The sequence below is a fragment of the Miniopterus natalensis genome, chromosome 3 (genome assembly GCF_054644295.1).
Source record: "Miniopterus natalensis isolate mMinNat1 chromosome 3, mMinNat1.hap1, whole genome shotgun sequence".
Classification (NCBI taxonomy): domain Eukaryota; kingdom Metazoa; phylum Chordata; class Mammalia; order Chiroptera; family Miniopteridae; genus Miniopterus; species Miniopterus natalensis.
Genome location: NC_142083.1, coordinates 97,274,938 through 97,289,842, shown reverse-complemented (window position 1 = coordinate 97,289,842; position 14,905 = coordinate 97,274,938). Strand labels below are relative to the sequence as shown.

Here is a 14,905-nt window from a genome sequence, read left to right as displayed (position 1 = left end):
CCATATTTCTGTACCTTTGAGTGAGGTGGGCTCAGATTTAAACCTAGTAAATTTATGAGCACCTATAGTGTGCCAGGTGCTGTGCTTTATGGGTGCACTTTGGCAAACATAACCCCGCTTCCATTTGGAGTTCATAGTTAAGTGAGGGTATTTGTAGGGGTAGTGGCAGAGTTTAGAGGTGGGAGAGAGCCATCTGGGGAACCTGAAGGATCAGGAAAGTCTTCTACATTCCCTTCAAGGAGAGGGAGGATTTTGTGAGGAAAGATGCAGAGCCTGGAATCACTAGGTATGAAGAGACAGACTAGACAATGTAGGGCAGAGAGCCTCCTCTATCATTTTGGGCTTTGTGCTTCAACTCCCTGGGCCTTGGTTTCCCCTTTTATAAAATGGGATGTTATTGTCATTCCACAGAACTTGTGGACATGAACAAGTTTAGTGAAATATAATCATAATTATTACTTAGGCCCTGCCTTGGTAGAACTTAACAGTCCAGTCATGGACACAGGATAAATATAGAAAATGACATAAAAGTAGAGAGCACAGCAGCCCTGTGTAGGAGCATGAAAATGACTTTTATGAAGACCAGTAGAAGTGAATCAGGCGAACATGGAGGAGCAGGTGTGCCAAGCAGAAGGCATGGATGGGAAAAGGCCTGGAGAAGTGAAAGATCAGAATTGTTCAGGTTGCCAGAATTGTGATGGGGCATGAACAGAGGATGCAAGGGGCTGGAAACCTCAGATACTGGAACTGGAGGGCCTTCAATGCCAGGCTGAGAGCTGAGACCTTGGGAGCCTTGAAAAAGTTTAAAAGAGGAGGACATGGTCTAGTATGAGTCTATAACCATTTCTTGGGATACTGGTTTGAAAGTTAGAACTCAGAGGAAGGGAGTCAGAGACACCAAGAGAGAAATTAGTTGGCCACCTCTTCTTGGTTGACTAGAATGGGTCAGTGGCTTTTCTCTCCATTCTGAGCAAGAACCAGCTTGGCTGTGTGATTTGAGGTACTTTCTCCCACCCCTCTAGGCCTCAGTGCCCCAGTCCTCTCCATACAGTGGAGGTCTGGGGCAATAGTGGCTGAGGAAGCTCAAGGTTGGCAATGACACCTCCTCTTCTTGCTCCCTCTAGGACCTGATGTCCTGAGCAAGGTGCCTCCTTCCCTCTCCCTCCTCCAGTCTCATGCCAATGCCTCTAAGACATTTTCTTTTCTGGGCACTGGGGCCCAGCCACCTGTTATCTCTAAGAAGAGCGAAGGAACCACCCTAAACTTAGCAGCTGCCCTTGGCCTCCTGAACTGGCCCCTCCCTGCCTTGTTTGACAGCTGCCTCACCTTATAAGGTTACTATGGGGGTCCAGGCCAAGGGAGGAGCCCACTTATTACTGGGTCCTGGGAGGGGAGGAGAACTCCAAAGACAGGAATTGGGGAAGTGTTCAGGAAGTTTGGGTCCACTGGAAAGCGGGGAAGTTGAGAAGGAGATCAGGAGCAGTATATCTCGGACACTGAATGGGAGAGAGTTCACAGGATCTGGGTCTGGGGAACTTCAGATAACTCAGAAACCAAGGAGGAACTGGGGAGTTAGGCCTGACTGAAGTTTCAAGATGGTGGACTCTATAGAAATCAGCAGCCTCTAACCTCCCGCTTGGGGTAATGGGTAATGGGGGTCAAAGAGAGAAGAGGCTCAGAAAGTCAGGACTTTGTGTTTGTGGTCTAGGATAGGCTGGGGCGCTCATAAGATCGGGGGCTGGTTTCTTAGCAGAAAATGAGCACAGAGAAGTGTGGCAATGAGGGGATAGGAGTTGATTGAAGGGTCTTGAATCCCCAAAATAAGGACACAGATATGGGATTTCATGGTATTGGGAATTCACGGTTTGGGGTCTAGGATCATCACCAGGATGGAGCACACTCAAAGGATGAGGTGTGAGGACTTGGGGCTTGGGATTCCCACAGGAAATAGCAGATTCGGAGAGATAGGTCACTTAGAGGATTTGGGGACTCTGGTTATAGCCGTCTGGGCTTGAAGTTTTGGGATTGGTTGAGGGCGGGAATGAGAATTAGAGATAGAGTGGAGGTGGAGAGTAGAGTACTGGATCAGGGCATTGGACCTGTGATACAGCTCAGGGTTTCACATACCACCAGAGTGGGGGGAGATCAGTAGCTGGATGGAGAATGGGGGCACAGAAAGGACTCAGGCAGGGCAGCAAGGCATTCTTATTGGCTAAGGGTTTCACTAATGCTCCCGGCCCCCGTCTCTTCTCCGCGCTGTCCCCAACTGTCACCCCCTTCCTGCGCTAGTCTCCGGTTGTCACAGATATCCCTGGGCTGGCACCGCCTGCTGGCAGCACGCCTCCCCTTTGGGTAGTGCCATTGGCTGAGACAGCTGTCTATTTTCCGGTTGCTAAAGTGAGAGAATGCGCTCATTGGCTGACGAGGCAAACTAAACGCAAATTTGGCCCGTCCCCACGCTGCCCCCCAGCTGTCATTCCTTCTGACCTTCTTGGGGGACCTGAAAATAACTCAGCTCTTCCTATTGATTGTGGATGCTGTCTGTCACCGCCCAAATAGACGTCATTGTTTGTCAATTTGACCTCCGCCTATTCCTTTTCATTGGCTTCCTTTTTTTTTTTTTTTTTTTTTTTTGTTCCTATTAGGCAGGTCCGCCTCTTCTCGCACAGTACCCGCCTCCTTCGGCGGTCATTCACTCTTCCGCAATTTTTACTGGCCAGGAGGTTCAGCTTCCTAATTTCCTATTAGTTACTTTTTTCGTCCCACCTCCTTATGCCCGCTCATTGGTTTTATACGTTTCCTCCATTTCCTCTTCCCACCTCCAACCTCACCCACCCGTCCAACGATTGGCAGAAACCCAGTTCCCTTTCTCGCATTATTCGTCCAAGCCCTCTAACGAGGCGGGAGCAAAAAGAAGCGCGATGGGACCGCCGGCGCGCAGGCGTGAAACGCCGAAAAACGCTGGCCGCTTAGCCGGCACCCGGGCGTGTGCGCAGGCGCGAGGTCGGTAGCTCGCCCAAAGCGGGAGGGAGGGGGCGGCAGCCCGAGAGCGCCAGGGGTGAGAGGGCGCGAGCGAGACCTGGGCGCCTGGCGACCCGGGATCCCAGCGCCGCCTCCGCTGGCCCGGCGGCCGCCCGCGCGCCGCCCCGGCCCCCGGCGCGCTCCGGGCCGCGCCCTTCACCTTCTCCCCCTACCTCGGCGGGCGGTGCCGAGCGGCCTGAGGGGCGGCGCCTTCTGCGGCCGTCCGGGCCGCGGGGGGATGTGAGGGGCGGCCCGCGGCCATGGAGACGGGCCCGGCTCCGCTTGTGGCCCCGCCACGCCGTCATGGCGCCCCCGCGGCCCCCTCGCCGCCGCCCCGCGGCTCCCGGGCCGGGCCCGTCCTGGTGGTGGCTCCGGGGCCGCCAGTGACCACGGCCACTTCAGCCCCGGTCACCCTGGTGGCCCCCGGGGAGGCGCGGCCCACCCTACTACCGGCGCCGACCCAGACCTCGGCTCCGGCTTCAGCCTCTGCCCCGACGGTCACGGACAGCACGGCGGCCTCACCCGAAGCGCACGTCCCCGCTGGCCCAGAGCCTCTGGTGCCCGCGGCAGTAGTTGGAGACCAGACGTCGATGGCTCAGGCCCCAGAGGCAGACTCTCCGAAGACGGAGGAGACTAGAACCTCACCCGCCTCTGGACCAGGAACCTCCACTAGGACCCCTTCTAGGACCCCTTCTGGAGCCCTGGCCGCCAAACCCCCGCTTGCCCCCAAGCCGGGAACCACAGTGGCCTCGGGAGTGACTGCACGGATTGCAGCAGTGACAGCAGGACAGGTGACAAGTGGACATGGAGCTGCAACATCAGCATCAACGGGACAGGTTTCAGAGGACCCCTCAGGGTCTGGCACAGGCCCTTCAGGGACTAGTGAGGCTTTGGTAGCTGTTGTGACGGTGACCCCTGCTCCAGAGCCTGCTGAAAACTCTCAGGACCTAGGCTCCATGTCCAGCCTGGGACCTGGCATCTCTGGGCCTCGAGGACAGGCCCCGGACACACTGAGCTACTTGGACTCCGTGAGCCTCATGTCTGGGACCTTGGAGTCCTTGGCGGATGATGTGAGCTCCATGGGCTCAGACTCGGAGATAAATGGGCTGGCCCTGCGGAAGACGGACAAATATGGCTTCCTTGGGGGCAGCCAGTATTCGGGCAGCCTGTGAGTATACAGTGGGCACCCAGCGGGACTGCTTCAGGGAAGCAGAGATTTGGAGAGGGGGAGAAAGCACCTTGCCCAGACTCTGGCAGCCCAGCCTCCTCTGAAGATCCAGGGGTGATGAGAGGGCGTGGGATATTTGTCAATTCCTATCATGTCCTAGAGCATCCTCATCATGAAGTTTCTGCAGCGTAGTGAGTTTCACAGCAGGTGTCAGGAGTTCTGGGTTTGAACCTAAAAGCTTTGCCTTTGGTGTGTTGTGTGCCCTGGAGCTAGTGTCTTCCCCACTTCCCTGCCTCAGTTTCCTCTATGAAGTGAAAGGTTGAATGAGATATCTAATATCATCCCAGCTCCTTGATATGAAACTCTAGCTTTGGGCCAGATGTTCTAGAGGGTTGGTTGGCAGGGATTCTGGCCGAGATCTTTGGTCTCATAGTGGGAAAGATTCTGGAAATGAAGTAGGCATCTTCCCTTTCTTGTAGCCCTGGGTCTGATGGGGTGGGGAGATGGAAAAGGTCTGGTTGATAGAGGGGAGACCCTGAAGGCAGGGCCTCTCTGCGAAACAGAGGACCGTTTTGTGTTTTCACTGAGGGAAAGGGGGTGGGGAAGGCCTCTTCCCCATTTCCTCATCTCCCCAGCTGAGCTTACTCTTTCCTAGTTCCCTCCAGGGGCCTGAGTCACTCCTGAGGTGGGGTTGTGATCACCTCTGACTTCTTCCTTCCCTCACTTTGGATCCTGTCCATTGTTCCTGTACCCCTGTAATATGCTGGTCAGTTCAGCATCACTTGAGTACCCAGGTGGCAGGCCCTGAGCAAAATATTAAGGATAAAACAGTTATTTCAAGTTGCTCATCATCTAGAGGGAGAAATGTACTTAAACACTTGGTTTCCATGTATATTAAACTTAAAGATCATCACAGGATTTTGTGAGCATCTAGGAAAGGGATGTTTTGCCCAGTCTGGGAATCCAGCTGAAGCTGATCTGAATCTTGAATGCGTAGGATTTAGTCATGGCTGGGCCTGCTGGGGTTGGTGGGGGACCTGCCTGGTGGTGTTGGGGGAAGCCCTGTGAGAGAGTATTTTAGGCAGTGTTTATAATCCAACAAAAGAATCAGAAAACCTTTTCACACCAACATTCATGGTTCCATGAGAGGAAGGCAACTGAAGTTTGACCCTGATGCTTTCCCATGCATGAGGGAGGCATTGTTGTACCCAGTTTACAGATGAAGAAGCAGTTGAATGAATTGCCCCACTCAATCTGGATCTCTGTGACCAATGGTTCTCTCCTCAATACCATGTTACCCTAAGGAGCTTGGATTGAATTGGGTTTTAGTGAGCCCCGCTTGTGTGCCAAGCACTGTGCTGAGTACTGTTTCAGTGCTTTGTAATTTTGTCCCTCTAAAATCCATTTTCCATGCTGGGGGAATCTACTGAGGCTTGAGGCTGACTGGGCCACATGTGCCTTAAATACTTTTAGTGGTTCCCGGCTGGCCACAGGATAAAGTCCAAGTGCTTTAGCCTGCACATAGGCTTCTTATCTGGCTCTGCCAGCCTCTCTGGTCTTCTCTCCTACCACTCCTCACCATGCACTTAGTGTTGTGGTCCTGTTGAACTGATTCATACTCAGGCCACAGAGGCCTTTCTCCCCCTTCTTTTCCTGCTAAGTTCTACCCAGTCTTTTGTGGCTTATCTCACATCCCCTTCTCCAGGAAGCCTTCCTTGATATCCACTTCCCCTATTCCAATTAGATGGCCTCTTCTGTGCATTTTTGTCATTGCATTTTACACACCAAATTGTAATTATTTCCCTTAGTAGCTTATGACCTTCTTGAGGGCAGGAAAGCTTTTTTACTCTTCCTGGCTTTTATTAGAGTTTGGAACTGACTTATAGAGATTAATGAGAGAGTTTCTCTCTGTTTAAGGTGCTTCTAGGACAAAAGAAACTAATATTTAATGAGCCCTTCCTTTTAATAATCCTTTATATACAGTTTGTCAATGGTGGTGTCATAACTTTGTGATGTAGGTGGTGACATCCCTTTCTTACAGACAAGGAAGAGACTCATGTTATCACTTGTCAAGACACCCCAACTTCTAAGGGACAGAACTGGGATTTGAGCTCAGGTCTGTCTGGAAACCCAAGCTTGCTCTTCCGTTCCACTCATCTCCTGGTATTGGCTCCTTCAAGTAATTGTTTCAAGACTGATGGGGGCCCTGGCTGGGTACCTCACTTGGTTAGAGCATTGTCTCTATACGCCAAGGTTATGGGTTTGATCCCCAGTCATGGCACATAAGAATCAACCAACGAATGCATAAATAAGTGGAACAACAAATTGATCTCCCTCCCTCCCTCCCTCCCTCCCTCCCTCCCTCCCTCCCTCCCTCTCTCTTTCCCTCTCTCCCTCTCTCCCTCTCTCCCTTTCTCTCTTTCTCTCTCTCTCCCTCTCTCTCTCTCTCCCTTTCTCTCCCCTCTCTCAAATCAACAAATAAAAAGTCTGTTTTTTAAAAAAAAGGCTGATGGGGCATCTTGAATGTGAAGCTCTGACAGAAAGTGGGCAAACAGTGTAAGGAAAGCTTCATTTGCCTGGGAATCCAGGGTGATTTCAGGAAGGAGGAGGTAAAGAGAATTGTAGATGTCCCAGGGGATCTCAAGAGTCTGATAGGAGGAAACTTGGACAGTTGCTTCTAAGGAGACAGAGACGTATATTTGTTCTGCATCTTATTTTATGGATAATAATTGTTATTACTTCCTGCACCCCTATATGTGTTATCTCATATAGACTGTCAGGTAGATGTTTTTCTCTCCATCTTATGAGGAAATTGAGGCTTAGAGGAATTAAGTGACTTACCAGGTCATACAATACATAAGTGGTAAAACTAGAACTTGGGTTCAGGTCTAATGCAAAATATGGTTTTAATTATTCCATACTTTCTTCCCAAACTTATATATGTCAGAAGTGGGATTTAAACACACTTCTGTATAGAAATCCAACAGGAGAACACAATCTCTGTGCAGAGATTCCTTCCAAAGGGAAGAAATCCTTTCAGTTTGGTGAACTAGGGCCTTGGATAGCCAAGTGGCCAGACATCTGATGTTTGGCAGCTCACAAAATGTTTTTATATCCAGTCTCTCATTTGAGCCTGGAGAGGTTGCTTGCCTTAGTTCCCCCAGCAATCCAGGTATTATACTACTGCTACTGACCCTTTCCTTGCTCCCCCCATCCTGCAGAGAGAGTTCCATTCCCGTGGATGTGGCTCGGCAGCGGGAGCTCAAGTGGCTGGAGATGTTCAATAACTGGGATAAGTGGCTGTCACGGCGTTTCCAGAAGGTTTGAGAAGGCTAAGTGGTGGGAAGGGCAATGCATAAGAGGCAAGGGCAGGGAGTGCCCCTGTGCTCTGGGGAAGCCCAGGAACATGATAGTATCTGCTCTCTGGACCATGTTGGGGAGAGGTGGTAGTTGGGCCTGAGGGGAGGAGTAGCTTTAAAAATAGAAGGCCAGGCCAAGTCTAGTGGAGTCAGGCCTATGGATATGGGAGGGTTGTCCCAGGGAGCCTGAGGACTGCTGGGGAAAACTTGGAGCCTGGGCCAGTCCCTGAAGCTATCTCCCTGCCTGCTGCTCTGCCTTAGGTGAAGCTGCGCTGCCGGAAGGGGATACCCTCCTCCCTCAGAGCCAAGGCCTGGCAGTATCTGTCCAATAGCAAGGAACTCCTGGAGCAGAACATGGGCAAGTTTGAGGTGTGTCCAGGGTGTGGGGACATGTGACACTGGCTGAAGGATATCATCAGCTCCCCTGGATCCTAAGGTAATTGTTGCTTTCCCACTGTAGGAGCTGGAACGGGCTCCTGGGGACCCCAAGTGGCTGGATGTGATTGAGAAGGACCTTCACCGCCAGTTCCCTTTCCATGAGATGTTTGCTGCTCGAGGGGGGCATGGGTAAGGTGGCCTGACCATGTGGGTCAGTTAGCAAACATTTGTTGAAGGCTCCATGTGGATACAGGACTGGGCTGAAAGTAGTTCATGCTCTCCAGGCCTTCTAGAAGGCTGGTCCTTCATGGATTGAGTGTCAGGCCATATTGAAGGAAGTGTCCTGGGAAGAGGACTCTGACTTGGTGGGTGGGGTTGGGGGGCTGTTGTGGGGGCAGGAAGGGCGGCACATCAAGGGTTCAAGGCATTAGAGCTGGGTTTTGCAGGCTAGATAAGAGCAGAGCAGGGGACGAGTTTTTCCTGCCTGGGGGGTTATGTAAGTTGTGTGTGAGCAGTGAGGCTGGAAAAGCAGTTTAGGGCCAGATCAGTAAGGGCCCTTAAATGCTGTGCCAAGGCACTTGGATTTTTGTTCTTTATCCCAGGCTTCCACAAGATGTATATATACTGCTCCCCAGTAATATGCAAGATGATCTTAGGTGGTTCTCAGATGGACATTTTTTATCAATAAGTTCATCCTTTCAGTAAATATTGAGCACCTGCTATTTGCTAGGCACTGTTCTAGTCACAGATGACAGCAGTGAACAAGAGACAAAAACTCCTGCCCTCACGGGGCTTATTATATTTTAGTGGGGATAGACAATAAGATGAAGGAAAGTATGTTGTATGTGAAATAAATGATGGTAAGTAATAAAGAGTTTAAAGCAAGAGAAGGGCATAGAGAATGTGAATGGAAATTGGGATTATAAGTGACCAGATCAGACTTGTGTTTTAAAAGGATCCTCCTGGCTGCTGTGCTGAGGCTAGCCTATAAGGAGACAGGGCAGAAGCAGAGAGATATTGATAAGGATGGTAGCAGTGGAACTATGAGGAGAAGTGGTTGGATTCTGGTTATATTTTGAAGGTAGAGCCAAAAGGATTTGCCAGTCGATTAGATGTAGAGTATAAGAGAGAAGAGGGGGAATTATCAATGACCCTTAAGGTTTTTGGCCTGAGAAACTAGAAGAATGGAGTTAATATATAATGATATGGATGGGGAAAACTGGGAGGAAAGTAGGTTTGGGGGGTATATCAGGAGCTCAGTTTTGGAATGTGTAGTTTGAGGTTGTCAAGGCAGCAAGTGTATATACTAAAGGAAGCTCAGAGATTGAGCCTTGTAGCTCCAACATTTCAAGAATAGTAATTACTGAGAATGAACCAGTAAAGGGGACTGGAAGGAGAAGCTGGAGAGGTTGAAGGAAAACCAGGAGTGTGAGATTCCTGGAAGCAAAGTGAAGAGAGGTTTCAGGATCAGTTGTAAGAAATGCTGCAGCCCGGCCAGGCGTGGCTCAGCGGTTGAGCATTGACCTGGGATCCAGGCGACTGGGGTTTGATTCCCGGTCAGGGCACATGTCCGGGTTGTGGGCTTGATCAGTGACTCTTTATCATTGATGTTTCTGTCTCTCTCTCTCCCTCTCCTTTCCTCTCTCTGAAATCAATATATATTTAAAAAAAAAAAAAGAAGTGCTGCAGATGGGCCAAGTAAAGTCAAGCTGCAAATTGACCTCTGGACTTAGCACTGTAGGAGGTCATTGGTGACTTTGATAAAAACAGTTTTTTGGGCAACAGTGGGTTAAAGCCTGACTGGAGAAAGGGAGGAAAGAAATTAAAGACTGAGTATGCTCTGGAGAAGTTTCACTGAATAGGTAAGGAAAGGAACAGTGTGGTATTTGGAGGGGAAAGTGGGGTCAAGAGACTTACTTTAAGCTAAAGGAAATGACAGATGTTGGTATGCCAATGGGAATGACCTGTAGAGGGAGAAAAATTGACGATGCAGGAGAGGTGGGAAGGTTGCTGGAGATGGCCTGTGTAGGCAAGAGGGGATGGGATCTAGTCCCAAGTGGAAAGGCTGTGCTTGTCCAGGATCATAGACAGTTCACCCATAGCAGCAGGGGAGAAGGCAGGGCATAGAAGCAGACAGGTATTAGGTAAATAGTATATCAAGCCTTTCATTTCATGGATGCTTTTGCAGAGTGGAGAATAATAGTAGGGATGGAATGCAGATAAAGCAGAAGTGAAGATCACACTTCAGCGACTGAATTTTAGGAAACACTATTGTAAGCAGTGGTCAGTAGTATGTGTGTGACTGGATGCAGGGAGAGAATTTGGGAAGTCATTACTTTTTTCTGGGCAAGTGAAGGTCTGAGCTGTGAAGTGGCTGTAGAGGTGGAGAGAAGGAACAGAATAAGTGAAATTTAGGTTGTAGTGTTAATAAGACCTGGTGATTAGCCATGGGGAGTAAAGGCAGGCTTTCTGTTTTCTGATGTGGGGCTGAATGGATGGATTCCCAGACACAGCGGTGGGGCACCCTCAAAGAGGAGGAGCAAGTCTAGGGCAGAGATTTTATTCTTTTGGATGCAGAGACGAGAAAGGTCTGAGACACAGCTGGTTTCTCAAGCTTCCACTAAGAACCAGGGCCCAATGGACATGTTGGCGGGGGGACATGAAGTCTGAGAGACAGATAAGGCAGGTCCTGCCCTGGGGAGCTCTTCCTCTGGGGTGATGAAAGCATTCAGACAGTGCTAGAGGAGGACTGAAGCTGTGGATATTGAAAGTTTCCTCAAGAAGCTGACCTTGAAGGTTATGGGATGCTGGCAGATGAAGGAAGGAGAGTGAGCATAGACTGCTGGGGAATGCTAGGGAGCACATGGAGTGTGAAGGCAAGGGTGGAAGTCTACAGCCTAGAATGCTTTGATTGTGGTCTGAGTCTTTGGCTTAAGCTTGATAGGACTAGGAAGAGGGATGGAGATGTGTGGGAGTAAAGCCCTGAAGTTAATCTGGAATTAGATTTAGGAGGGGTCTAGGCTGGGGCTGGGGGGGGGGGACAGGTTTAGTTTGGGGCAGAGAGCTCCCAACTCTTGTGATTGCCTTCATGGTCTTTCCCGATACCCACAGGCAACAGGACCTGTATCGAATCCTTAAGGCCTACACTATCTACCGGCCCGACGAGGGCTATTGCCAGGCCCAGGCCCCAGTGGCTGCAGTGTTGCTCATGCACATGCCTGCTGAGGTCAGCATACTGTGGTCCTGGTTGGGGAGGGGATGGGAGGGATCTTGGCCTACACTGGTGATAGGGGAGCACTCTGCTCCATTTCTCAGGTCCTTTCCCTCCTTGTTTTTGCCCTTGTCAGCAAGCCTTTTGGTGCCTGGTGCAGATCTGCGACAAGTACCTCCCTGGTTACTACAGTGCAGGACTGGTGAGTGCCTGGGGGCTTGGTTTAACAGGGCTGTGACTCTCCTCCAAGGCTGCAGGGAGGTGTCCTTGTCCTTGTCCTGCCCCACCCTCTGCCCTTCTGTCCCTCTGCTGTGGCTCTGTCCCATGAGGTGAGGATCCCCTGCTTGATCTAGTCATAACCCAAGGGAGCTACAGCAGTCCTCTCTCATGGCTCATCTCACCTCTAGGAAGCCATTCAGCTGGATGGAGAAATCTTTTTTGCGCTGTTGCGCCGGGCCTCCCCGCTGGCACACCGGCACCTGCGGCGGCAGCGCATTGACCCTGTGCTCTACATGACAGAATGGTTCATGTGCATCTTTGCCCGCACTCTGCCCTGGGCTTCAGTGCTGCGTGTCTGGGATATGTTCTTCTGTGAAGGTACATTTGTAGACTTTCAGGCCATGAAGGGGCTGGGATTTTCATGGTCCCTGCCACTGAAAGGTGCTTGTTGGGTCTGGGGGCTGGAAACTGAGGCCTGGTCTTGGCTCTGCCACCAACCCAGAGCCTGCTCTCTCTCCCAGGAACCTGAAACCCATGGCAGCTCATTTCCCTTCTTGAGGCCTAAGTTTCCTCATCTGTAAGGTTGGCAGTAGATAGGGATGGGAGCTCTGAGTCCCTCCTAAATGAGACAGGCTGAGATCCCAGGCATTATCACTGGTGCTGTCTTTTCTCTGACCCTGTAGGTGTAAAGATCATTTTCCGAGTGGCCCTGGTATTGCTGCGGCACACGCTGGGTTCAGTAGAGAAGCTGCGCTCCTGCCAGGGCATGTATGAAACCATGGAGCAGCTGCGCAACCTGCCCCAACAGTGCATGCAGGAGGATTTCCTGGTGCATGAGGTAGGCCTTGGCCTTGACAAACCCCACACCTGCTTCAGGCCATCCCCACCTCATCTGCATTCTGGTACCCATTTCTTTTCTATCTAGGTGACTAACCTCCCAGTGACAGAAGCACTGATTGAGCGAGAGAACACAGCCCAGCTGAAGAAGTGGCGGGAAACCCGGGGGGAGCTACAGTATCGGCCCTCACGGCGACTACATGGCTCTCGGGCCATCCATGAGGAGCGCCGGAGGCAACAGCCACCCCTGGGCCCCTCCTCTAGCCTCCTCAGCCTCCCTAGCCTCAAGAGCCGAGGCTCCCTGGCAGCTGGAGGGGCCCCATCTCCACCCCCTCCTTCCCACAGGGCCATTGCTGGGCCTGCCCCAGGGCCTGTGGTCACCGCTGAGGGACTGCATCCATCCCTTCCTTCACCTACTGGTAACAGCACCCCACTGGGTCCCAGCAAGGAGACCCGGAGGCAGGAGAAGGAACGGCAGAAACAGGAAAAGGAACGTGAGAAGGAGCGACAGAAACAGGAAAAGGAGCGGGAGAAGCGGGAAAAGGAGCGGCAGAAGTGGGAAAAAGAATACGAGAAGGAACAGCAGAAGCAGGAGAAGGAGCGGCAGAAGCAGGAGAAGAAGGCCCAAGGCAGGAAGCTTTCGCTGCGTCGAAAGGCAGATGGGTCCCCAGCCCCCCAGGATGGCGGGGATAGGTCCTCAGCCTCTGAGACCCGGCAGGATGCTTACTTCTGACCTCTGCCCTGGGGCTGGACTGCATGGCCCCCCCCTTTCTCCCTCAGCCAAGAGCAGACCCCTCGGTAGGCTGTCCCTCTTTCTGAGGAAAGTGGCTTGATTCCCCATCTCCTTGCCAGCTGCTGATCCCTACATAGCCAGGACAGTCAGAGTGCATGGGGCAGCTGCGTTTCCCTGAGGCAGCTATTGAACAAGTCTGGAGCCCCTCACCTCCAGTTAGGTCCAACTGGGGTCTCTGTCACTCATGCCCCATTTTCCTTTGGGGTCCCTTTCCAGGTGCTGTCCTGATTGGCCTTTTGTCACCAAAGGGGTGACTCTTGGCAATGGGAGTCAGCAGTTTTCAGATTCTTAAACTCCAGTTGCTCCCTTTACCCATGAAGTGGAGCTGGGTTCCTTTTTCTCTTCTTCAGTCCTGCCTGCCTCCCCCACTTCCTGGCTGGGGACAAAGACCCTCCTTGCTTGACTTCTGGACATCTCTGTGTTGTAATTATGTATAAAGGACCTGGTCTGCCCAGGGTGGGGGTGTTCGCTCTATCTTCTGCCCTTTGGTTCTCCTTCCATAATGTTCTTGCACTCTAGTTTATTTAAGGGGACATGCACTGGAACAGGTAATGTCCCCCACTTCCTCACCCACCACCCTCCTGCTCTCCTTCGTATTCACCCACCTTCCTCTATTCTCAGGCCTCTCCTGCTTTGCCTCACCAGAACCCCCACCTTTCACGTTATTCCCTTCTGACCCTTCAGCCCCTATCTGGGAAAGGGGTCTTGTCTTGAGCTCCAGGGGGTGGAACCCAATGTTTACATTCTCCTGTATCTGCCCCCACCCCATGTGGCGCTTTGAGGAACCAGAAAAGAACCTGCTATTGTACCTGGGTCCGTCTCCTGCCTTGTTATTTCCATGAAGGGGGTTAGAATAAGAACTAGAGGGAGGGAAGGAGTGAGTGAGTGATGCGTGAGCCAGGATCTACTGAAGCAGTTCGCTGGTCTTGGCAGGTAGGTACCTCTTGGCCTTTGGTCCACCTCTCAGTCATTCATCAACAAACAATGGTTGAGTTCCTGCTCCACCTCTGCCTGGGATCGTCTGTCTCCATTATTGGCCCTCTGAAGTCCTCTGCTTATCACCTGCAGTGCACGGATCTCCTTTCCAAAGCACTCATGCAACGCCTGGAACCTGGAGTGGGGACTGAGGGAGTGGCTAGAAAGCCACAGTCCTGGGTGGGGTGGGATGGGGGGGGGGGGGTGAGCTGGGCTCTTGGTCAGCTGCCTGGCACAGCTGTGGTACTGGGCCTCTGGGGGGGTGGTGAGGGTAGTAGCACAGCCAGCTGCCTCCAGCTCACCCTAGCCTGAGCCCACAGCCAGGTTCCCAGCTCTTGGTTTTTTGCTGCCAGTTTATGGGCCTCCCTACTTTCTGTTCCCTCTACCCCAGGGGCCAGGATGGTAAGGCATAAGGTTCTGTGGCCCAAAGGCGTTGCTCCACCTGGCAGTTCTCTAACAGGATGAGGCCTAGGGGCGAGCTGTCTGCCTGGTGCTCTTGGTAGAAGAGGTTTCCTAGGAGGATGAACCAGAGACACTGGTAGCTGGTATTTTGGCCCCCCTCCTTTAGCAACATTCCCTCCAGGTCTGGAACCTGTGTTCTGTAACCACGGAAGAAACTGAGCACGGACTTTTGGTGCAGTTTCATGGTAGTACAATCTGTAGAGAGGAGGGGTGGTCCATCTTGTTACTCTGGGGACCTCCATGCTGCGCTCCTGTGGCACCAGTTAGGCTAGTCGGATTCAGACTCTGAGTGTCCTCAAAAGCTAGAGGTCTTGTCCCTACAGCTTGTTCCTCACCCCTACAGAACCTGGGTAGGGGCCACTGAGCCTGTTTGCTAAGATAGGGGCTTTAGTCTGCAGCTGTGGTTGGAGAGCGAGGCTCTGGTGCCCTTTTCCAGGCCTACCTGAGATCAGGGCACAAGGGGTTCGGCCAGGGTACTGGGC

The 14,905-nt window shown here is 51.9% G+C and overlaps 1 protein-coding gene across 1 annotated transcript; it reads left to right on the top strand.

Moving 5' to 3' along the window:
- The first annotated feature begins 3,281 nt into the window (after positions 1-3,281).
- Positions 3,282-13,843, top strand: TBC1D10B (TBC1 domain family member 10B). The gene is made up of 9 exons (XM_016218545.2): positions 3,282-4,189; positions 7,411-7,510; positions 7,810-7,917; positions 8,009-8,115; positions 11,038-11,152; positions 11,274-11,339; positions 11,545-11,734; positions 12,040-12,194; positions 12,282-13,843. The coding sequence occupies exons 1-9, from the start codon at positions 3,282-3,284 to the stop codon at positions 12,924-12,926; spliced, it is 2,394 nt and encodes a 797-aa protein (XP_016074031.2). The 3' UTR covers positions 12,927-13,843.
- Positions 13,844-14,905: the final 1,062 nt, after the last annotated feature.